Source organism: Hevea brasiliensis, chromosome 5 (genome assembly GCF_030052815.1).
Source record: "Hevea brasiliensis isolate MT/VB/25A 57/8 chromosome 5, ASM3005281v1, whole genome shotgun sequence".
Classification (NCBI taxonomy): Eukaryota; Viridiplantae; Streptophyta; class Magnoliopsida; order Malpighiales; family Euphorbiaceae; genus Hevea; species Hevea brasiliensis.
In genome coordinates, this window is record NC_079497.1 from 30,362,161 (window position 1) to 30,381,003 (window position 18,843).

General features: G+C 30.6%; 1 protein-coding gene across 1 annotated transcript; it reads right to left on the reverse strand.

Moving 5' to 3' along the window:
• Positions 1 to 4,866: 4,866 nt before the first annotated feature.
• Positions 4,867 to 17,288, reverse strand: LOC131179931 (CASP-like protein 2B1). The gene is made up of 3 exons (XM_058147166.1): positions 16,618 to 17,288; positions 16,389 to 16,521; positions 4,867 to 5,043 (listed from the first exon to the last, which is right to left on the reverse strand). Exons 1-3 carry the CDS (start codon positions 16,836 to 16,838, stop codon positions 4,882 to 4,884), a joined length of 516 nt encoding a protein of 171 aa, XP_058003149.1. The 5' UTR covers positions 16,839 to 17,288; the 3' UTR covers positions 4,867 to 4,881.
• Positions 17,289 to 18,843: the final 1,555 nt, after the last annotated feature.

The window sequence follows — 18,843 nt, forward strand, 5'->3', positions numbered from 1 at the left end:
TAGAAACAAAGCGAGAAAGGTAGAGAGAGAGAGAGAGAGAGAGAGAGAGAGAGAGAGAGAGATACAGAGAGAGATTATGTCTCCATATTTGCCTCTCTCTCACTGTGTGTCTCTCTCTCTCCATATCTATCCCATTTTCTCTCCATATCTATCCAACTCTCCTTCTCTCTCTTTCTCATGCCTCTCTCTCTCTCTCTCTCTCTCTCTCTCTCTCTCTCTCTCTCTCCTTATTTTTTCATGTACTTTTAAAATTTCCGTGCTTTTAGCATTTACAGCTTGAACTTTTTTTTTTCTTTTGCAATTCAAGACATACACTTTTACCTTTTTATACTTAAATCACAAAATGAATAATGGCATAAAAATTGCCAGTGATATATTGACGTAAGCATGCCATGTCAGTGCTACGTCATACATGGCACCACATTAACATGTCACGTAAGTACCACATCATATATGACGCCACATTAACATGCCATGTCAGCACCGTTTTACATCATTAGTAATTTATCCTTAAAGTTCTAATGGCACTAAAGTTCCTGCTCTTAATTGCAACAAAACAATGTGTTAATGCTAAATACGCCAAAGTATAAGATACTAAAGTATACTTTTCTCATCTTTTTTAATATATTTTTAAACAAAATGTACAGTAGCAAGCATAGTGGAAAAATAGCCAAAATTAAATGTCTCAAAATAGCTCTACAAATGGTACTAATTATACAAACTTGACTCAATCAAACCTTTGAGGTTTATTATTCAAAATCTGCTAACTGTTACCTTCACTCATGTCCCTAAAGAAGGAGAGTGAGTATATAAACCTAGTAAGTAGAGAATTACACAGGAAAGGAAAACATATTCCAAAAATACAATTCAAACTTATGAATGCATCATTTTCATGAATGCTTTTACAATACAAATAATTCACAATAAGATAGCTATATCACCAAAGGTTCCCCCTTCCCTTTACTTTCATATCACATCATATATCTAATATGTCTGGTCCATTATAAGAGCTCCTTAGGGCTTCCTCTTAACATATCATATCAAATAATGGGGTTGGAAACACAAAATTGCCTTACCCGATTGTCCTAAATGTCGAAGACACATAATAGCCTTGCCCAGACATCTCTTTCCTTTCTTTCATATGCGAGCTCGTATTGCATGCATGTTTTTTCCTACTCTTTCCTTTATCTTTCACATTAGAAACCATTGGCTCATCCATAGCTACCATCACAATTATATAAAATGCAGTATCATTATGAGTTAAATACTATCATAGTTACATATGTAAATCTTACATGCAATATATCTAATCAAAATAGTTAAATGATGCATGAATGCACATGTAAGGTAAAAATAACATTTAAGAAAACATTTTTTAGTTTTTATTCACTTTGATTGAATTTCCTTCACTTGACACTTACTTCTAATTAGGTATTAATACTACAACCCCCAAAATGGCACTCAGAATTTTTGCAGTCAATCAAGCCCCTTAATTATTAAAATCGACCAAATTAATTCTACACATTTAAATTTTAATCTAATTTAACCCAAAACTTATCACATGATAACACATGATATAGTTATTGTTTTCTCCGTCTCATCCTTCCATCTTCTTAATGTTATTTACAAACTTTCTTTCCAACTCCCTCGAAGAAGCCTTAAACTGATTGGGATTAGGTGGTTGGGCTTTCGAGTCGGTGCGAAAAAGAGGAACTGGTAGTTAGATTTGGATTTTTTAAGGAATGGATTTTACAAGAAATGGAAAATTGCCAATTGGTTTGGAAAAAGGTGAACTTTTCATGGCCTCTAGAGAGTGAAAAGGGCTTTTATACTTTTCATAGGCACATTACTTTATTATTCTCTTAACTTACCAATACCAACAAATTAAGGTGAATATTATGGCCTAATGGCATTGTAAGGTGTGAATCTCGAAATTAAATAAGAGTGCATAGGTAAGAAACTATCATAGTATTATAAAATTAATAGATTGGTTAATAAGAAAAAACTTTAGGGGCTTATTTGGGTCTTTGACCTTTATTAAAAAAAGGTATAAGACCTCTTTAAACCTTTTAAATATTTTTAAATAATCATATTTACTCTTGAAAAATTTTTATAGTAAATTAGGCCCTTTAATTTCTATTTTTGACTCAATTTCACCCTTATTTGGATAGCATCATAAACAAACATTATCAAATTAGTAAAATTTTAATTATAGGACACAAAAATAATAACAAAATAATTATATATAAAACAATTTTTTTTCCATTAAGAACCACTATCTTCTAAGTCCTTGCCCATTACCAATAGTCCCATCTTATCCAAACCACATCATAAATCCCATTTCTAATAAATCACATTAACAATCGACTTGTGACTCTTCCACTACACTTGCAATTCATCTATCCCTATCCAATGAGTAATTATACACTGAAGCGATGATTCCAACTAATTACAATGCCCTAATTGGAATGACAATCTAGTTAAAGATTGACACATGACATACATATAGTTGAAATTTTTTGAACAAAATTTCTTCTCCTCCCTCACATTCTAACAATGATGGTTTCCATTCAACAATTGACTCTAATGACATTCAAAATAAAACTTTTTGTTAATGAAAATAATTTTTGATAGTGTAAAGAGAATCATGAGCCTGTGATTTCTGTCCCTTCTACGATAGGTTTTAGAGGTTCAAGAGGTGTTAGGGATCCATCTTTTTTCAACTAACAAGGCCAAAACCTCTTTTTCTTAGCAGAGGGCACTTGCCCTTATTTCTCTTATTCTCTGTCTAACCAAACAATATTTTTTTTTATGATGGTTTTAAATCCAAAGCTTGTGTTCTCCCTTTTTTTTTCCTTGGAATGAATTTTATTTTATACTTGATCTTTTTAATTATTACAGAGATATTTTTTTTGTCATATTGCTTTGTAACTAAATTGACCTAAAAAAACTACAAGGCATATTACCTGTGTTAGAGCTCTAATAAAATCATAATAACAATCACTTGGACTACAAATCAAATTTTGAACAAACCTATTGAAAAAGAAAGTGACCAGATCAACCCTTTAAAAAAGAAGACCACACATCACATAATCCCCTCCAAACAATAGAACAACCACCTTTCTTTAAAAAGTGAGGAACTTGAGCCACCCAACTTTATATTTACTGCACAAAATTTAGACTCATAAAGCATTGGGTTGCTTAATCATACTATACACAATTTTATTAGAAAAGCAATATTCATCTTTTTCATCCTCTTAAAACCCAAACCCCCCACACCCCCCCCCCCCCCCCCCCAACATTATCCTTAGGTTGCACAACATAAACGCAATGAAGCAAAGCCATTTTATTATCACCTCATATGAAATTTTAGAACATCTTTTCCACTGTACTAAAAATGGAAGTTGGGAGAGAGGCCATGAAAATCACCAATTTAGCAAAACTGATTGTACTAGCTAATGAGAGATACTCAGCAGACCATCCAAAATGTCTCTATCGCACTCAATTGAGAATGTAAGAATATGTGTCACATTTAACCCATGAATTAAGTAGAGGAACACCTAAATACTTTCCAAGATCTAGAGCTATTTGATTTAGAGCATAAACAAATAAGGAGGGCCTAGGAGGGGTGGGGCACCTTGACAACTTTAAGATAGCACAAATGATTCAATTAATCTCCACTCCATAGAATTTACATAATAGAAGAAGTTACATAAGCCATGATAACCTTAATCAAATCATTAGCAAACCCACATCTATAAAAATCCATATTCATTCATGGTGTTTTTCAATATCAATGTAATGGCCTTGAATCCTGGCTTACTCATCTTTCTTCTCATGGTTTGTATGTCTTTTTACACAATAATTACGTTATTGGTTATTCTCCTCCTTCCTTTACACATAACTAATCTAAGTAGGACTAATAATGAAAAACAACACCTCTTTAAGTCTATTCATTATAACCTTCATGATAATCTTCTAAACCATATTGGATAAGTTGATAGGCTTATATTGGTACATAGATTCAAGATTATCCACTTTAGGAATCAATGTAACAATCATTCTATTCGTGAAGGATCAATGACCTCACTAGTCATAACCTAATGAACCTCCTAGCAAATAGAGTCTCTATCAGTAGCCCAGTGCTTTTAATAATAATAATAAAAAAAACTAGGTTGTAAACCATTAACTCCTAGCGCTTTCCATGATTTCATATCAAATAGAGCCATTTTAACCTCTCCATCCTCTACCAGAGTTGCTCAAGATTCCATGTCCTCTATTGATAAAGCGAGAAACATATCCATCTTAGAGGATAAGAAGGAAAGTCAATATCTTCTGAATACAGCCAACTAAAGAAGTTAATTGCTAGGTGCTTGAGATCATCAAGTCTATCAATCCAATCCCATATGTCCGATTTTAGCATTTCCCCTCAATTAATTTCCTTTACTTAATAATTATTGAAAAAATTAATTAATTTATTAAAATTAAATTTTAAAATATTATAAATAATTACACAAAATCTAAATACTTAAAATTTCAACTTGACAAATGAAAGCTCGAGAATAGATTTTATATCCTCAATAATTTGGATAAACAAACATGTCAAAGACACAAATCTATAGATTTAATCCATAAAATACAGCCTTGATTTATTGTGAACATAGCAGTTATAAAGTCAACTATTTTTTCTTCATCATCTTACACATAATAGAGCTATCATCCTCCAGAAACTTAATAGGTTGTACATAGGGCAAGATAGTTGAATTAAAAAAGATTATAGCTATAAAAAGCTACCACCTTGGGTTGTCCTTGCCCTTGCTGGCCCCGTACAAGCGAAAGAGGCTGAAAGCAGAGATACATGATAAAACCACCATGCTTAGACTAACCAAAAAGTACACTTGTTGTTCCCTCCCCAACTTGGTGATAGAATTTTCCATACATATTGCATGTCTTCATCCATTGTAGCTCAGACTGTCCCAATTTTGCAAACACTGCAGATTGTGTAGCAGCAGCAATAGCTACTATAGTTAGATAAGCCATCACCTACATAAATGGATTAATGTGTAAGAATTAAAGAGCCATATCAAGTTACTTCTTTGATACGCATTTTCCATTTTCATATTTTGAATGAATTATATTCTAATTCAAAGAATTAAAACAAGCACAGTATAATTGCATTTTTTTTTATTCTTTCTTTTTTTTTAATTGTATGAAGTATACAAGTTTGAATAATCTTCATCTCTAAAGAAGTTTGGGATAAACATTTAAATATACCTATCACACTAGCTGTACAAATGACTCCTATTCCAAACCTAAGCTTTCTTCTTAAGTTGAAATCTAATATTTGTTTGTTTTGAAGGGAAATCGACGAAAATCAAAAGGAGAAAAAATCATTTTTGTATTTTCTTTTGTTTGGATAGCAATTAGAGAAAGAAAAAAAGGGGAAGACAGCAGAAATTATATATTTTAATTTTCCTCCGAACCTTCAAAAAAATTCCAAATAATTTGGACTAAAAGGAAAGAAATAAAAATAAGTAAAAGATTCTAGAGTCTAAAGTTATGAATATACCCTTATACCATATAAATAGCAAAAAGCTACATGTTGAGAGTATAACAGTAAAAATAGATTTTATAAACTTCTTTCTTTCATTTAATTTCTTTTCATTTTCACTGAACAATTAAAAACCCAAGAAAGGGTAAGAGAAATGCATATTGACATAAAGGAGCCAAAGAGAGGTGGCTAAAACAAATAGTAATCAAGAAAGTTAAGGAGACTTTTAGCCAATTCATTAGTATAATTAGCTCTTTTCTGCAGTTCAAAGGGGCATATTTACTAAATTTAAATCCTTTGTCATTAACATTTGAGATGTAAAGGAGAAGAAGACACCTAGGTCATTAAGGAAAACTCTTACCAAAATCCAATTTATATAGATCCAATGAAGATATATTTAATGTGGAAACCACTAATTTTGCATAAAGAAAAAAAAAACTCAATTATTTATGTATTGATCCACATGAATTGAGTCTAAACAGGAATTGCTCTATCATTAATGTAAAGTATCAAAATACAAATTAAAGATTGAGAAACAGCTAACAATTCCATAAGTAATTCCACTAATCCATTTGATGGAAGACTAAAAGAGTGATATTTTGAGTTTCTTAAATGCTTGAGGAGACAAACATCATTATGTCTAGGAAATAGGATAAGACAGAAGAAGATTACAAGTGTGGACCATGTGGCCTACACTTATTCATTTATGGTAAAGGATTTCATAATCAAAACAATTCCTTCTCAAATGAAGCTTCATTAATAATTCTTTTATAACCCACAACCAAGAGAATTTTTTTGTAAATTAATATTGTGCAGCATTAAGATGTTGTTCATATGATGAATGGCCTGCCCTAGTAGCTTAGAGATGATCCTCCTAGAATTACTATTGATATGTATTTTACATCAGAACCATGGAATGCTAGAGAAACTAAGTACCCACATCCATATCTATAAGTCCCATACTTAATAGGTCAAAATAAAATTGTCATATGATTTTTGGAAAAATTTTGTTTCTAGCCTCAAATTTTTATTAGGCCATGCAACCCCAGTTAGGCTGGCACATCCATATCATATGCAAATCTTGTGCATTGAATACTCATGGGGTGATGCATGCTATTGAGTTGAAAGGTATGGATGCTATGAGCAAATGGGTTCCCCTTTTTTTTGTCTAATAAAATGGCTCCTAATTGGCACCATAGACCCAAGATAAAAATATATATGTGAATCTCACTTGTTTTATATATGGGTTTTACTATGCATAGTGTATCCTGAATCCACAATAGGCCATTCTAGACGAGAATTTCCTATAAATAGATGCTAGATGGCTCATATTTTAGTCACACTCAACTGTCCATGCATAAGACAATACTCCATCTTATGAATTTGTTCTACCCATTTGCAAATGTAGCATGAAATGCATGGAAAACTTAGGAGTACACACTATCCATCCATTATGGAGTGGAGAGGGCTATATCTATATAAAAAAAAAATGGAGAGGAGTTTTAATGAAATCTACTATCTACATGCATGAGGTGCCATATCATAATTACTTCTCAATTGTGGCACCTTACAAGGAAGGTTCACAAGCTTACTTGACTTGCTCTGATGATAAGTTAGCTAACCCATAATGATGAATTAGTTACATTAATTATGCAACACCTAACAATTAAGCATGCAACACCAAATGCCATCTAATGTGATTTGCGAGCCACCACATATGGGGAATGATTTCCTACAACAGATTATAATATCCCAAAAATGTTAAAAACCAATCAATACAATGGTCCAGTTTGTTTTCATTTGTTTATCAGCCCTCAACACAGTTAAAACTAGAATAAATCATAAACTGAAAAAACCAATAAAACCCACTTTAATTAAAATTACATTAATTTTAAACTAAAAGTTTTTTTTAAAAATTAAGTAAAATAGTCTTTATTTATTTTTGGAAGATGGATGCATATGGAAATATTTTCTAAATTTAGTTTACTATTTAACATAGCCATGGAACCTATTCGACCTTTGGTCAAGGCCAGAAGCGGAGCTCTTTAGCCTCTAATTGGATAGTTTATGGGAGAGGGAGGAAAGTAACATGGGAGAGGAAGGAAAGTAACATAGGGAAATTTCTTTTTATTTTCTCATTTTTATTTTCTCTTTTTTGTGTTTGGATTTCCTTTATTTTTGGAGCGAGAAGTGAAAAAAAAAGGGTTGAAATTACTGTTTTATTTCACTTTATAAAATGTATTTAATTTTTATCTCATAAAGATAAAAATAAAAAATTAAAATAAATGATAAACAAATAATTGCATACATTTCAATGCAAAGTTCTCCACTTTTTATTATTTTCTCTTTAAATTGAAGAAAAAAATAAATAGATAAAAATAATACTTATTTTTCTTCTTCCCTTTATTTTTCTTTACCTTTTAAACAAAAAAAAAAGTGGGAATTTCCCATTTTAAATTTTAATTTTTTAAAAAGAATTTCCTTATATAAAATATAAACGCGTTTTTTTTATAACAGTATCACATTGTATTTGCAATGTTAATATGTCAAATCAGTTCAAGACATATCATAGATTTTTAACACATTTTGACAAATTAATGTTGACAGGTACAACTAATTAACTAGTTAGTAGTTGGTTATTACTGACACAACTTAACAACACAAGTTTGATGCATTAATGGTAAAGGTCAAGTTAGCAAAGACCACCTATTCTTCCAATTCAGAAATAGCTCCAAATTATGGTGAGACCTAGGGCTCAGCAATATTCGGTCTAAACCGAATAACTAAAGCGAACCATCTTTATTCAATAAATCGATTCAGTTTTAATAATGGTTCGATTCAGTTCGGTTTTATTTTATAAAAAATTCGATTATTTCAGTTCAGTTCGGTTTTGAATGATGAAAAATTGGTTAAACCAAACTAAACTGTATAATGCCAATACTTTGCATTTTGTAAAAATAGGGTTCATATATATATCAATCTAATTGCCACACCTTACCTCTACGTAAGATATGACATAATCCCATAGTATATGTAATAAATTATTGAACTCTACCTATCGATAATCTATTAAATATACAATAAGAGATTTTAACGAAACAAATTCATTTTTAATATTGAATGTGGTGGTAAAATAATTATTTAAGTACATGCTAGAAAACTTATTTAGAAATAAATAGGCATCTTTAAAATTTTGTGGAAAATCCGCGTGATTACGATTGTAATTTTATTAAATCATAATTTTAAAACCTGTTAAATTCACCTGTGGCAATTATATAACATAATTAAATATAATCATTATTCAAAAATTTTCTTTTTTTCATCCACGAACCAAAAAGGATGAAGCTTTTATATTTACAATACAAGAAACATTTTATTATAAATTGACATCCATTGAAATTAAGGAAATTGATATCACAAAATTTACAAATGTTCAAACTCATAAGAAATAATATTACAATAATTTACATTTAATTAAAGTCTCAAAAATAATATTATAAAGTTTCCGTACAACTGTTCAAATGTAATTACATACATATAGCTACATAATTATATTAAAACCTAATGTACAAGGATATACCTATGATATATCCAAAGACAACTCCACTAAGCTTCAAGTCACAGCTTCAAGTACGTTCACTCAACTGTTCTATCTTTTCTTTCACTTGCGACAGCATACAAAAGCTATCATTGAGTAGTGAACTCAGTGGTACACAACTAATAATTTTAAACTCAATATAAAACACAATTTACCAAATCATAATAAAGCATTTAAAATATTCACATTTTTCTTGAACCATGAAAACAATATGATATTTTTCAATCATTAACAAGCATTTGTTTCAATCACATTTTATCAAAGTATGCACAATTTAAGGGTGTTGCCAATAGTTCACTCAGTTGGACCCATGACACAAAATTTTTGATTGATGTCATATTGTATACCATGACAAAGCACACTCCCCCTAGTAACAGAGGTTAAAGGGAGGCACCAAAAGCTAGCTAGCTAATGAGTACTTATCTGAATCAACCTCAACTGGCAAGCCAGAAAGGGAAGCTCAACCCCACAAGTGGAGGAGATCACATCAAATATCATCTCACTAGGCAAGCTAATGAGGAACACAAATCATTTCCATTCACAAAATGCATTTATAAATCAATAAACACATTTAGTTGTTACAAATTTATGTACATGGTTGGCAACACATCAATTTCGCAAAAACACTTCAAAACACATTCAAATACCGGCCCACCCCCTTACTACATTGAAATTAAGGGCCAACATCTGCCTTTTCATAATATAAAATTATTTCACAATTCACAATCTTCAAAATAATGCAATAAAATCTTAAATGCATAAGAGAAATAATAGTAGAGTCATAAAAATTCATTCAACACATTTATAATGTTAAAACATAAGAAAAGTCTAGTTGTGCACAAACCTTTTTATACTTCTCTTGACTTAGCTCAACTTTTCCTTTCCTTGGAAGGCTCATTTTTCTACTGAAAACACACAATTAAAGTGTCTCAATACTCATCTTAATCATCATCAATAACTAATCAAAGAATTGCCTAATGAATCCCTAAGTTAACTACGTAAGTTAAATAAATCCTGGGTTCTAGATAGGATTGAAGCCTCACTGTAGAACCTAATTTCAATCTAATTCCAGTCCTTATTTGTTGAAGTAATCTTCATGAAAATTGTTCCTTTACGTGTTAGGTTTAATTTCCAATTTGAATCACCTAATTTGAAGTTTTGTAGCTCAAGTTATGGCCAAAGTACTAAACTCTGTTTCAGGTGTCCTATCCTGAAATTCCAGGTTTTCCAGATTTGTACCTTAAATTTTTATTCTATATCTAGGCATCTTGGTCCCTAAAACAATGTTTTAGGCCTTGTCTTAGGTTTCCAAATCCTTTTGAATCACTTCAATTGGAGTTAGGTAGAGGAAGTTATGGTCTATTAACCAATCGGAGGTCACAGGGCAAAAAGGCTAAGGTGCAAGAATTCCAGATTTGGTATTCCTGAATTACGCTAACAATTCCCCTACTTTTCCCTTAAAACTGGGTTCAGGTCAAAAGATGAAAGTTGTAGATCTATTCTTATGTGTATTTTGGCTTTGGAATCACCTAATTTTCATTTATATAGCTCCAGTTATGGCCATTTTGCCAAAACTGGTAGGATGCCTAATCCTTCACATTTTCCAGGTTCAATCCAGAATCAGGGAAGATTTGTTATACTAAATTTGTCTAACAATTTAATTGGGTTAGGGTCATAATTTGACTTCATGGTCCTCATAAAAATTGTTCTCCTATGTCTCAAGTTTTCATTAGTTGAAGAATCACCTAATTTGGAGTTTCCTAGAGTGAGTTACGCCTAATTGAATAAGCACAGTTCATTTGGTCATTTTCTCTACGTTCAGAATTGCAATTTTGGATTCAAGCCTTAATTAGGGTAACTTATGTCATTTTTTGGGCAAGTTGTCTTCATAAAAATTCTAGCATTATGTCTTAACTTTCATGTGCAATTGGTTTCACACCAATTGGAGTTGTGTAGCTCAACTTATGAGCATTTAAGTGCACTGGACACAAGCTATCCCGATTCCAGCACATTAACACCCTACCATTCCATTAATTTCTTTCATTAAATCAACACTAAATCACCTTAATTGCACATCAATGACCTTAATTTGTATCAAAAACCCTAATTGCACTTTATATCACCATAATTTCACCAAAACCCTAATTTTTCATCTTCTAAATTCATGCAATTCGTGTAACCTCAACATGTAAATCATGTAAACACCTCTACACAAGCTTGAATTCAAGTTCAATTTCATTAAACACATAAAACCCTAGGTTACTCAAGCTAACCGATTTTCACTCTTCAATATTCAAACATGATTTCATTCATTTCTAATGCTAATTCTTCATAATTAAGCTTAATTTCAAGAAATCTAAAGTAAACTATGCTTGAACATAAACTTACCTCAATAGGTGATTTTCAATCTTCAAAATCTTTCACATTTTCTAGAGTTTCTTCCTTCCAATCTTCTTTTCATAAGCAAATATCAAATTTTTACTTAAGTAACTAGAGGTTTTATGCAAGAGATTCATGGATTTTGGAGCTTGGGGTGTCAAAAATGGAGGAAGAGAGTGGATGAGAGGGAGCCGGCCATGGCAGAGGTAAAAGATGAGATTTTTAGTTCATTTTTTTCTTCTTTTGTCTTCTTATATAATGGATAATTATCCATAAAAATAATTTAATTAATAATAATAATTATTATTTTTAGTACAATTTATTTAATCCCCTATATGTCCCAATGTAATTTTCCATACACTTCTCCATAGTTTTAATTCTATTTCAATATTCTAATCTCATTCATTTTAGTGGATATTTAGGTCAAAAGTCAACTCTTGAAGTGAATTGATCAAAATGCCTCTCATCAGGTTATAGTCCATCTTTTTCCATAATACGCGATGAGTCCTTAGGTTATAATTCACTTAATTATACTTCTTCCCTTTTCATTTCTTTTATTTTCAATTTTCCCAAAATTTCTAAATTAATTCTTAATTAAGAATTCTACAGAGTTCCATACGAATTTAGGATAGCAACTGATCTTACAGTCACATCCCTTGTAGGTCACCCATCTTCAGAACTCAGGCTCATTTAACAAATTGTGCTTCATTTTTCTTATTTTCATCCAACCTCATTTGATCTTTATTAATTTAATTTATGACTTCTCTTTGTAATTTAATTATAGTTCTCGATATTCTAACTGTCCAAATAGACATTGTCATTAGAACAGTAGAATGTACGGAACTGCCTAATATGAGGGTGTTACATTAATAGACGGCATTGAAACTTCATATCCTGTGCTATGTGGCGCTCCCTTCCATCTGAAGTTTCAACTCTCTTATAGTCCTATCTAGCTCTCTCGCTTGGTTACTCCTCGCTCAAATCAAAGCCATCAGTTAACAGTGCCTCTCTCTCACTCACTCTCACTTTGCATCTTCATTAATCATCAGAAAAGCCCTTCATCGACTCAAGTCCTTGTCATTGTCGGCCATCTTCCATTCTTCCTTCTGAAGGCCTTGGGAAGTGTGAATTAGGGTTTTAGAGGTTGGAATTCAAAATTTTTCTAGGGTTTCATGCAAACATATCAAGTGCATTATGGTCTTAACCAACCTTTAACACCCAAAGGCATGCCAAAACACACTTTTAACATGTATTAGATATTCATTTGCCATAAAGGATTGTTATTTAATAATTAAACAAATTAAACCCTAACTAAAAGAGGGTTTTGAGAACTCTAACCTCTTAGGGTGCAGAATCAAACTTCTTGCTCCCTTGGAAGTCTCAAGAACACCAATTGGAGTTTCTTTAGCTTATCCACCACAAGCTCTACCAAGCTCACCAATGGCAGCTCCAATTCTCTCCTTTGGTGATTAGCCAACCTCTAAACTTTGGGGTTTTTGCTTTAGGTGAGGTTATATTGGATGTATGTAAGCTAGAAACTTTTCCTAGCACTTTTGATTCAAAGGAAAACAATTTTTTCCTTATGAATCAATGGAAGAAAAATGAAGAGAGGGAAAGCTCCATGTTGGCGTCCAAAAAAGGAAAAAGAAGAAGAAGAATTAATTTTATTTGTCTTCTTCTTATCTTATATTAATTTGCAAGACAAAAAACATTAAATAGAGTGTCACATATCAAGAACTCATTTAATCTAGCTTTATTTGTCTTAATCTTATTAAACCACTTGTTAAGCCTAGATTAAATCACTAAAAGTCATCTTCCATTAATGAAAGATAAGTGGCACACTTTTATGAGTGATATGTGTTACCATCTCATGGTGCCACGTGTCACCATGTGAAAATACCAAAATGCCCTTGTATGCATTTTTGAGTTCTCAACTCAAAATTATAATTTTTTCCCTCAAATTAATTTATATCACATATAAATTAATTTAATTAATCTCCATTAATTAATTTCACAATTAAATTTATATTTAAACTCTTTAAATATAAATCCAATTTATATAATACATCCAATATCCAAGATTTGGTTTCAAGTCATGCTAGGGACTTTGTAATCTTATTGCAAAATAAATATATTTAATTAATTAATTAAACTCTTTAATTAATAAACTAAATCATAATTTACTTGGTGGTTAACTTATGTAGGTGTATGACTTACTAGGCTCATCACTAATTGGCAATGAGAAATGATATTAACTCTTAATATCATTGGAACTCTTCCTTATCGTAAATGATTTCTCTAAATCATTTTAGGCATCTCATAGACCATGGTTGACACCTAACATAGCATGCCACGACCACCCAATTAGTAATAAGGAATACCTTAAAATATGAACCTTTAATCATACATAACCATGCACTAAAATCCCTCTGTATTATGTCCCAATCCCATTAAGGGTCATGGTAGAGTCAAACCCCTTATCATGGAATCTTATGCACTCATTTGAAATATAATTCTTGACATACAAGACTTTACCATCAGGAAACATCTTTCCTAACAAAGTCATCTGTCCTGGCCAGGAACTTAATTTTGTCAAGAACAGCTCAAATCCACATAGGACTTTTAACCCTGTTTACTCAAGGCTACGGATCCCTTCTTGACTGAACACCTGTCAACATATAACTTATCTGAGCCAACACACACTGAAATATCCATACATAGTACAGATATGTAAGTGGTATTAAACTCAAACCACCTATATAAGAGACAACTGTGTCATCTTAGGTCTGAGGATTATATGCAATAGCATGACACAGATAACATTTCATTAACTCGAGTAAATGCCATCTTTATGTTATCTGTACATTACGAGTTCGGCCTACTTATATCATAAGTGCCCACTGTGTTTATCCTGATATCTCATATCAGATGGTATGAGACTCACCATCCCATATACATATGCATCCCATACTAATCAATGGAAATAAACAGAGGTGACAGCTCTTTGGATATAATGTACCCACCAAAATATCCTTTAGCTGCAAACTCTAATTTATAGCAAATGTCCCATATATTCTATCATTCATATTCTTATCTCATAAGAATAGAATATATAACATATTGCTAATGGACAATTTCAAATAAATATGATATCAAACATACAACTTTTAAATGAAATGTTAATTGCCATTAAAATATTTACAATGTCATTTACAAGGTACAAGATTAGTGTATGCTCTATGGCACATACAACTAACACCTTCTTGCTTAGAATCTGTATGCGAATATCTTGAGTCTTGCTTGGTCATCAATAGTGTTCATTCTTTAGTAAGTTAATTAAAAATCTGCTTATATACTTAGGGATTTTAGTTGAAATTGATTTAGGGATTTTATTTTAGTTGAAATTGATTTAGGGATTGTTGAAATTGATTTTAGTTGAAATTGAAATTCATTTTGCATGGTAGCCTGAATTGTTCATTTGTTAAGGGTTTATGTTTGAATTGTTATGGACAACGATCCTGTTATCTCCAGATTTCATGTATTATACATTTAATTTTGTTAATTAATGTAAAATCAGATTCTACATAGGGAAAAATTAGGTTTAAAAAGGAAAAAATCAGGTTCAAATAGGAAAAAATCAGGTCCAAATAAAAAGTAAAAATCAGGTCCAAATTAAAAAGCCCATTAAAGCCCAAAACCAACTGAACCGAACTGAAATAATTTGGTTCGGTTCTGTTTTGTTTTTCACATATTTCTGTTTGATTCGATTCGATTCGGTTTGAACCGAGTGCTCAGCCCTAGTAAGACCATAAGAATTTAGTTAATTCTAAACATAAATAAAACGGCTTAATACTGAATTCCAACTTGTTTAATTTAATTTATTTTTAATTTTTTTATTCAAATTAATTAAAAAATTTTAATTTACACCTAATTTATTAAAAAATAAACTTCTTAATTTTTAACTAAATTAAGGAATTAATAAATTTATGCTCTATTTATTTTGTAGAAAATAATTTATTTATGAAAAATATTTTCTAAAAAAATATTTTTTATAAAATATTTTCTGTTATTTAGTTGTAATATTAAAATAATTATATATGTTTATACTATATATAAATAAGTGCCCAAAATACAAAAAAAAAAAAAGAAATTTTCTGTGAAACAAACAAAACCTTAGCAAAAAATTAAAAAAATTGGATATTGAATTCTTATTTTTGGTTTTTTGTTTAAATCCAGAATCAAGAATTTAAATTTTTGGACTAAAGTAAACTTATATTAAAACTTCGACTCTATTTGTTTCATGAAAAATAGAAAATATTTTTCAAATCTTCTAACATTTGGAGCACTCAAAAAAATTAGTTAACAAAAAATATTTTTCTGGTCAAAGGAAAAACTAAATTATTTTTTTTGTAAAAAATAACTTTAAAAAAAAAGTAAGTTATTTTTTATTGTCTACATTTTGATAATCTTATTAAAATATTTAAAAACTTATACATACATGAAATAGACATATATTATTAATATGGCATTGCAATCAAATAACGAAAGATATTTTATGAAATATAATTTTTTTAAAAATATTTTTTATAAAAAATATTTTAATATATAAATTATTTTCTGTAAAATAAACAGAAACTTTTTGAATTAATTTTAATGAAAAAAATAAATTAAATAAACGCATAAACAAGTAAATGAGTGGAAATCAACATTTAACCTTAATAAAGCCTGGGGTCAAGTGTACAAGTTACAAGAGGAAAAGGGTCCTGAAATTACAGGAATTTAATTTTCTGCTTTTTCAAGTACAAGGATGCAATCACAAGCAGACGAACAAGCACATAGAGAATGTGAAGCAGTCAATACCTGATCTCCTGAGAAGATTGCCCATGCTAAGAGCCTGCTGAAGAGCACACTTCCTCCAATCATACCCACAAGACAACGCGCTCCTTGGAGAAAGGAATAGGCGGCAGCTATCGCATTTGTTATCACCAAAAAGCTGCAAAAATATAACCAAACTTAACAAAATTAGCAAGAATAGTTTAGTTCAGCGAGACTATTGGAACTAGTAATTTGAAGTTGATGAAGATCTTACACGAGAGCTTTCATGTCAGTGAATTTAGCTTTCTTTTGAATTGAAAATATTTCTTTAACTTGGGTATCTGCTCCAACAAGGACAGCAAGAACTCCCAAGCCACAAATCAAACACCTCAAAACCAGCTCTGCAATCCTCATCCTTCTATCAATAACCTTCAAATTGGTATCATGATACACAGGCACATTCCCAGGACTAACACCAACACCCAAATAACTCATCTTTTCCACAGCCAAAACTAACCAAAAATTAGAAGAAGAATTAGAAGAGACAAAAATTCTCAAAAGACTGGAACCTGCAAAGCCTCACACCAGCAAAACCACAAAGCTCCACACCACTTAAATAGGCGACTCGCAAAAGTATTGTTTTTTCACTTTCTTGGGCTTTTTGGGTTTTTTCATTTTTGCTGTGAATTTTCCATTTATGAAATGATCAGTGTTGTGTTGGTGGAAGATTGCTATGCAGCCTAATTGTCAAAAGCACGCATGAGACGTACATAGAACACCAGAAAGGAATATTTAATGCAAGTCTGATCTTGCATTTAAAACCTATTGGTGAGGACGCTTTCTGGTTCAGTGTTGTTTAGATTTAGAGCTCTTTCTTTTTGGTCAAGGAGGAGGCAACAGTTGCTTGCCCCAAGAAAAGGGTCAGATAAGGTGAGGCCATTTTAAGTCTTCTCTATTGAATAATTGAATGAAGGGGAAAGTGCTTGAGCGTGTGATTTATGATTGCCATTTCTTTTTGCTAATTATTTATCCACTAGAAATAACATACAAATTGATGATGTCGACTCTAATTAAAATCAATTATATAAAAAAATATAATAACTAGCCAATAATAAATTTTGAGATTAAAGTTTATTTTTTTTATATTATGTCTTGAATCGAATTAATAAAACTAAATTGTGATACAATTGACATTTTCTAATTATGCATGCATTTATATCTCTATCTTCTATATAAAAAAAACATATATAGAATATATCATATAAAATATACTTATTACACCCACAATGAAATTAAGGGTTAACCAATTGATAATTGATTGGATGTATTCATATTTTATTAATTAAAATTTAAATACTAAAAAAATACTCATAAAAATATATGAATGTAAATCAGTGATATATTAAAAAAAATCATAAAATTTATGGTTATCTCTAATACTATGAGTTCTTATAAGTTGACATTCTAATTGAAACCAATTTTTTTTTCTTTTTCCCGGATTTAAGTTTCTGCTTAGACTAATCTTCACCACAGACTAATAAGATGACAATTTGTAAAAATTACCTTACCACTATTTCAAAAATAAATCATAAAAAACAATTACAAATTTAATCTCGACCTCTAAATTAACTTTTAAAGTTGACCATATCCCATATTTTGCAACAATTAAAAATCAATAGTTTGATCTATTCCATTACTTTAATTTTTTAAGGCCAATGATATTTGATAAAAAAAGTTATTAATAAAAATTTTAAAAATAAAAAAATTTAATATAAAATTTAAAAATTAAGATCAATAGCTTTATATGTTTAATTTATTTTATTATTTAAATAATATTTATTTGGATTTAATTTTATAAATATTAGAAATATATTTGATAACATATTGAGACAACTCAAAAGGTGGGTTGCCCACCACAGGTCGGTTTTTATTTAAAATTGGTCTGACAAATCCAAGATAATTTAATTACTGACTTTCAGTTCCCTTGACCGTTCCTCCTTCAACCCAGAACTATTTTTCTGATAAACAGCCCTAAAACGAGCTATGTCAAACTTTGCCATTTGGGACAACAGTCTGGTCCAATTTGAATCATAAATTAAAAACAGAAAATCTCAAATATATAAATTAAGACTTTCATTTCGACCTATCAAGTGCCTCCATTTTTATTTTCATATCGATTAGACAAATTTGTCTAATTAATGGATTGTGTAAATGCGGATAGACAAAGAGAAGTGAAACTATAATAATAATCTTTTAATTTATTTGTTAGGGTATTTTTTTTATATCCATTTTATAGTTATCCCTCTCAATTATGCTTTCTTCGAGAATCCAATTAAATTTTTTTCTTTAAAAGCACAATGAGCATACCTCTGCACTCAACAATTTTTAGTTGCTAATTATTGAGCTCTAACTTGAGTGTATGAGACTTCTCACTAAGATCATTCTCAATGAACTTTTGATCTATTTATTCTTTATGTGTAGGTTTATACTCATAATAAAT

What these genes read in the sequence shown, in the direction of transcription:
- LOC131179931 (XM_058147166.1), bottom strand. Translation starts at nt 16,838, where the DNA reads ATGAGTTATTTGGGTGTTGGTGTTAGTCCTGGGAATGTGCCTGTGTAT. An exon ending in ACTGACATGAAAGCTCTCGT is followed by an intron (nt 16,522 to 16,617) that starts GTAAGATCTTCA and finishes ATATTTTTGCAG; the next exon opens with CTTTTTGGTGATAACAAATG. An exon ending in CAATCTTCTCAGGAGATCAG is followed by an intron (nt 5,044 to 16,388) that starts GTATTGACTGCT and finishes CCATTTATGTAG; the next exon opens with GTGATGGCTTATCTAACTAT.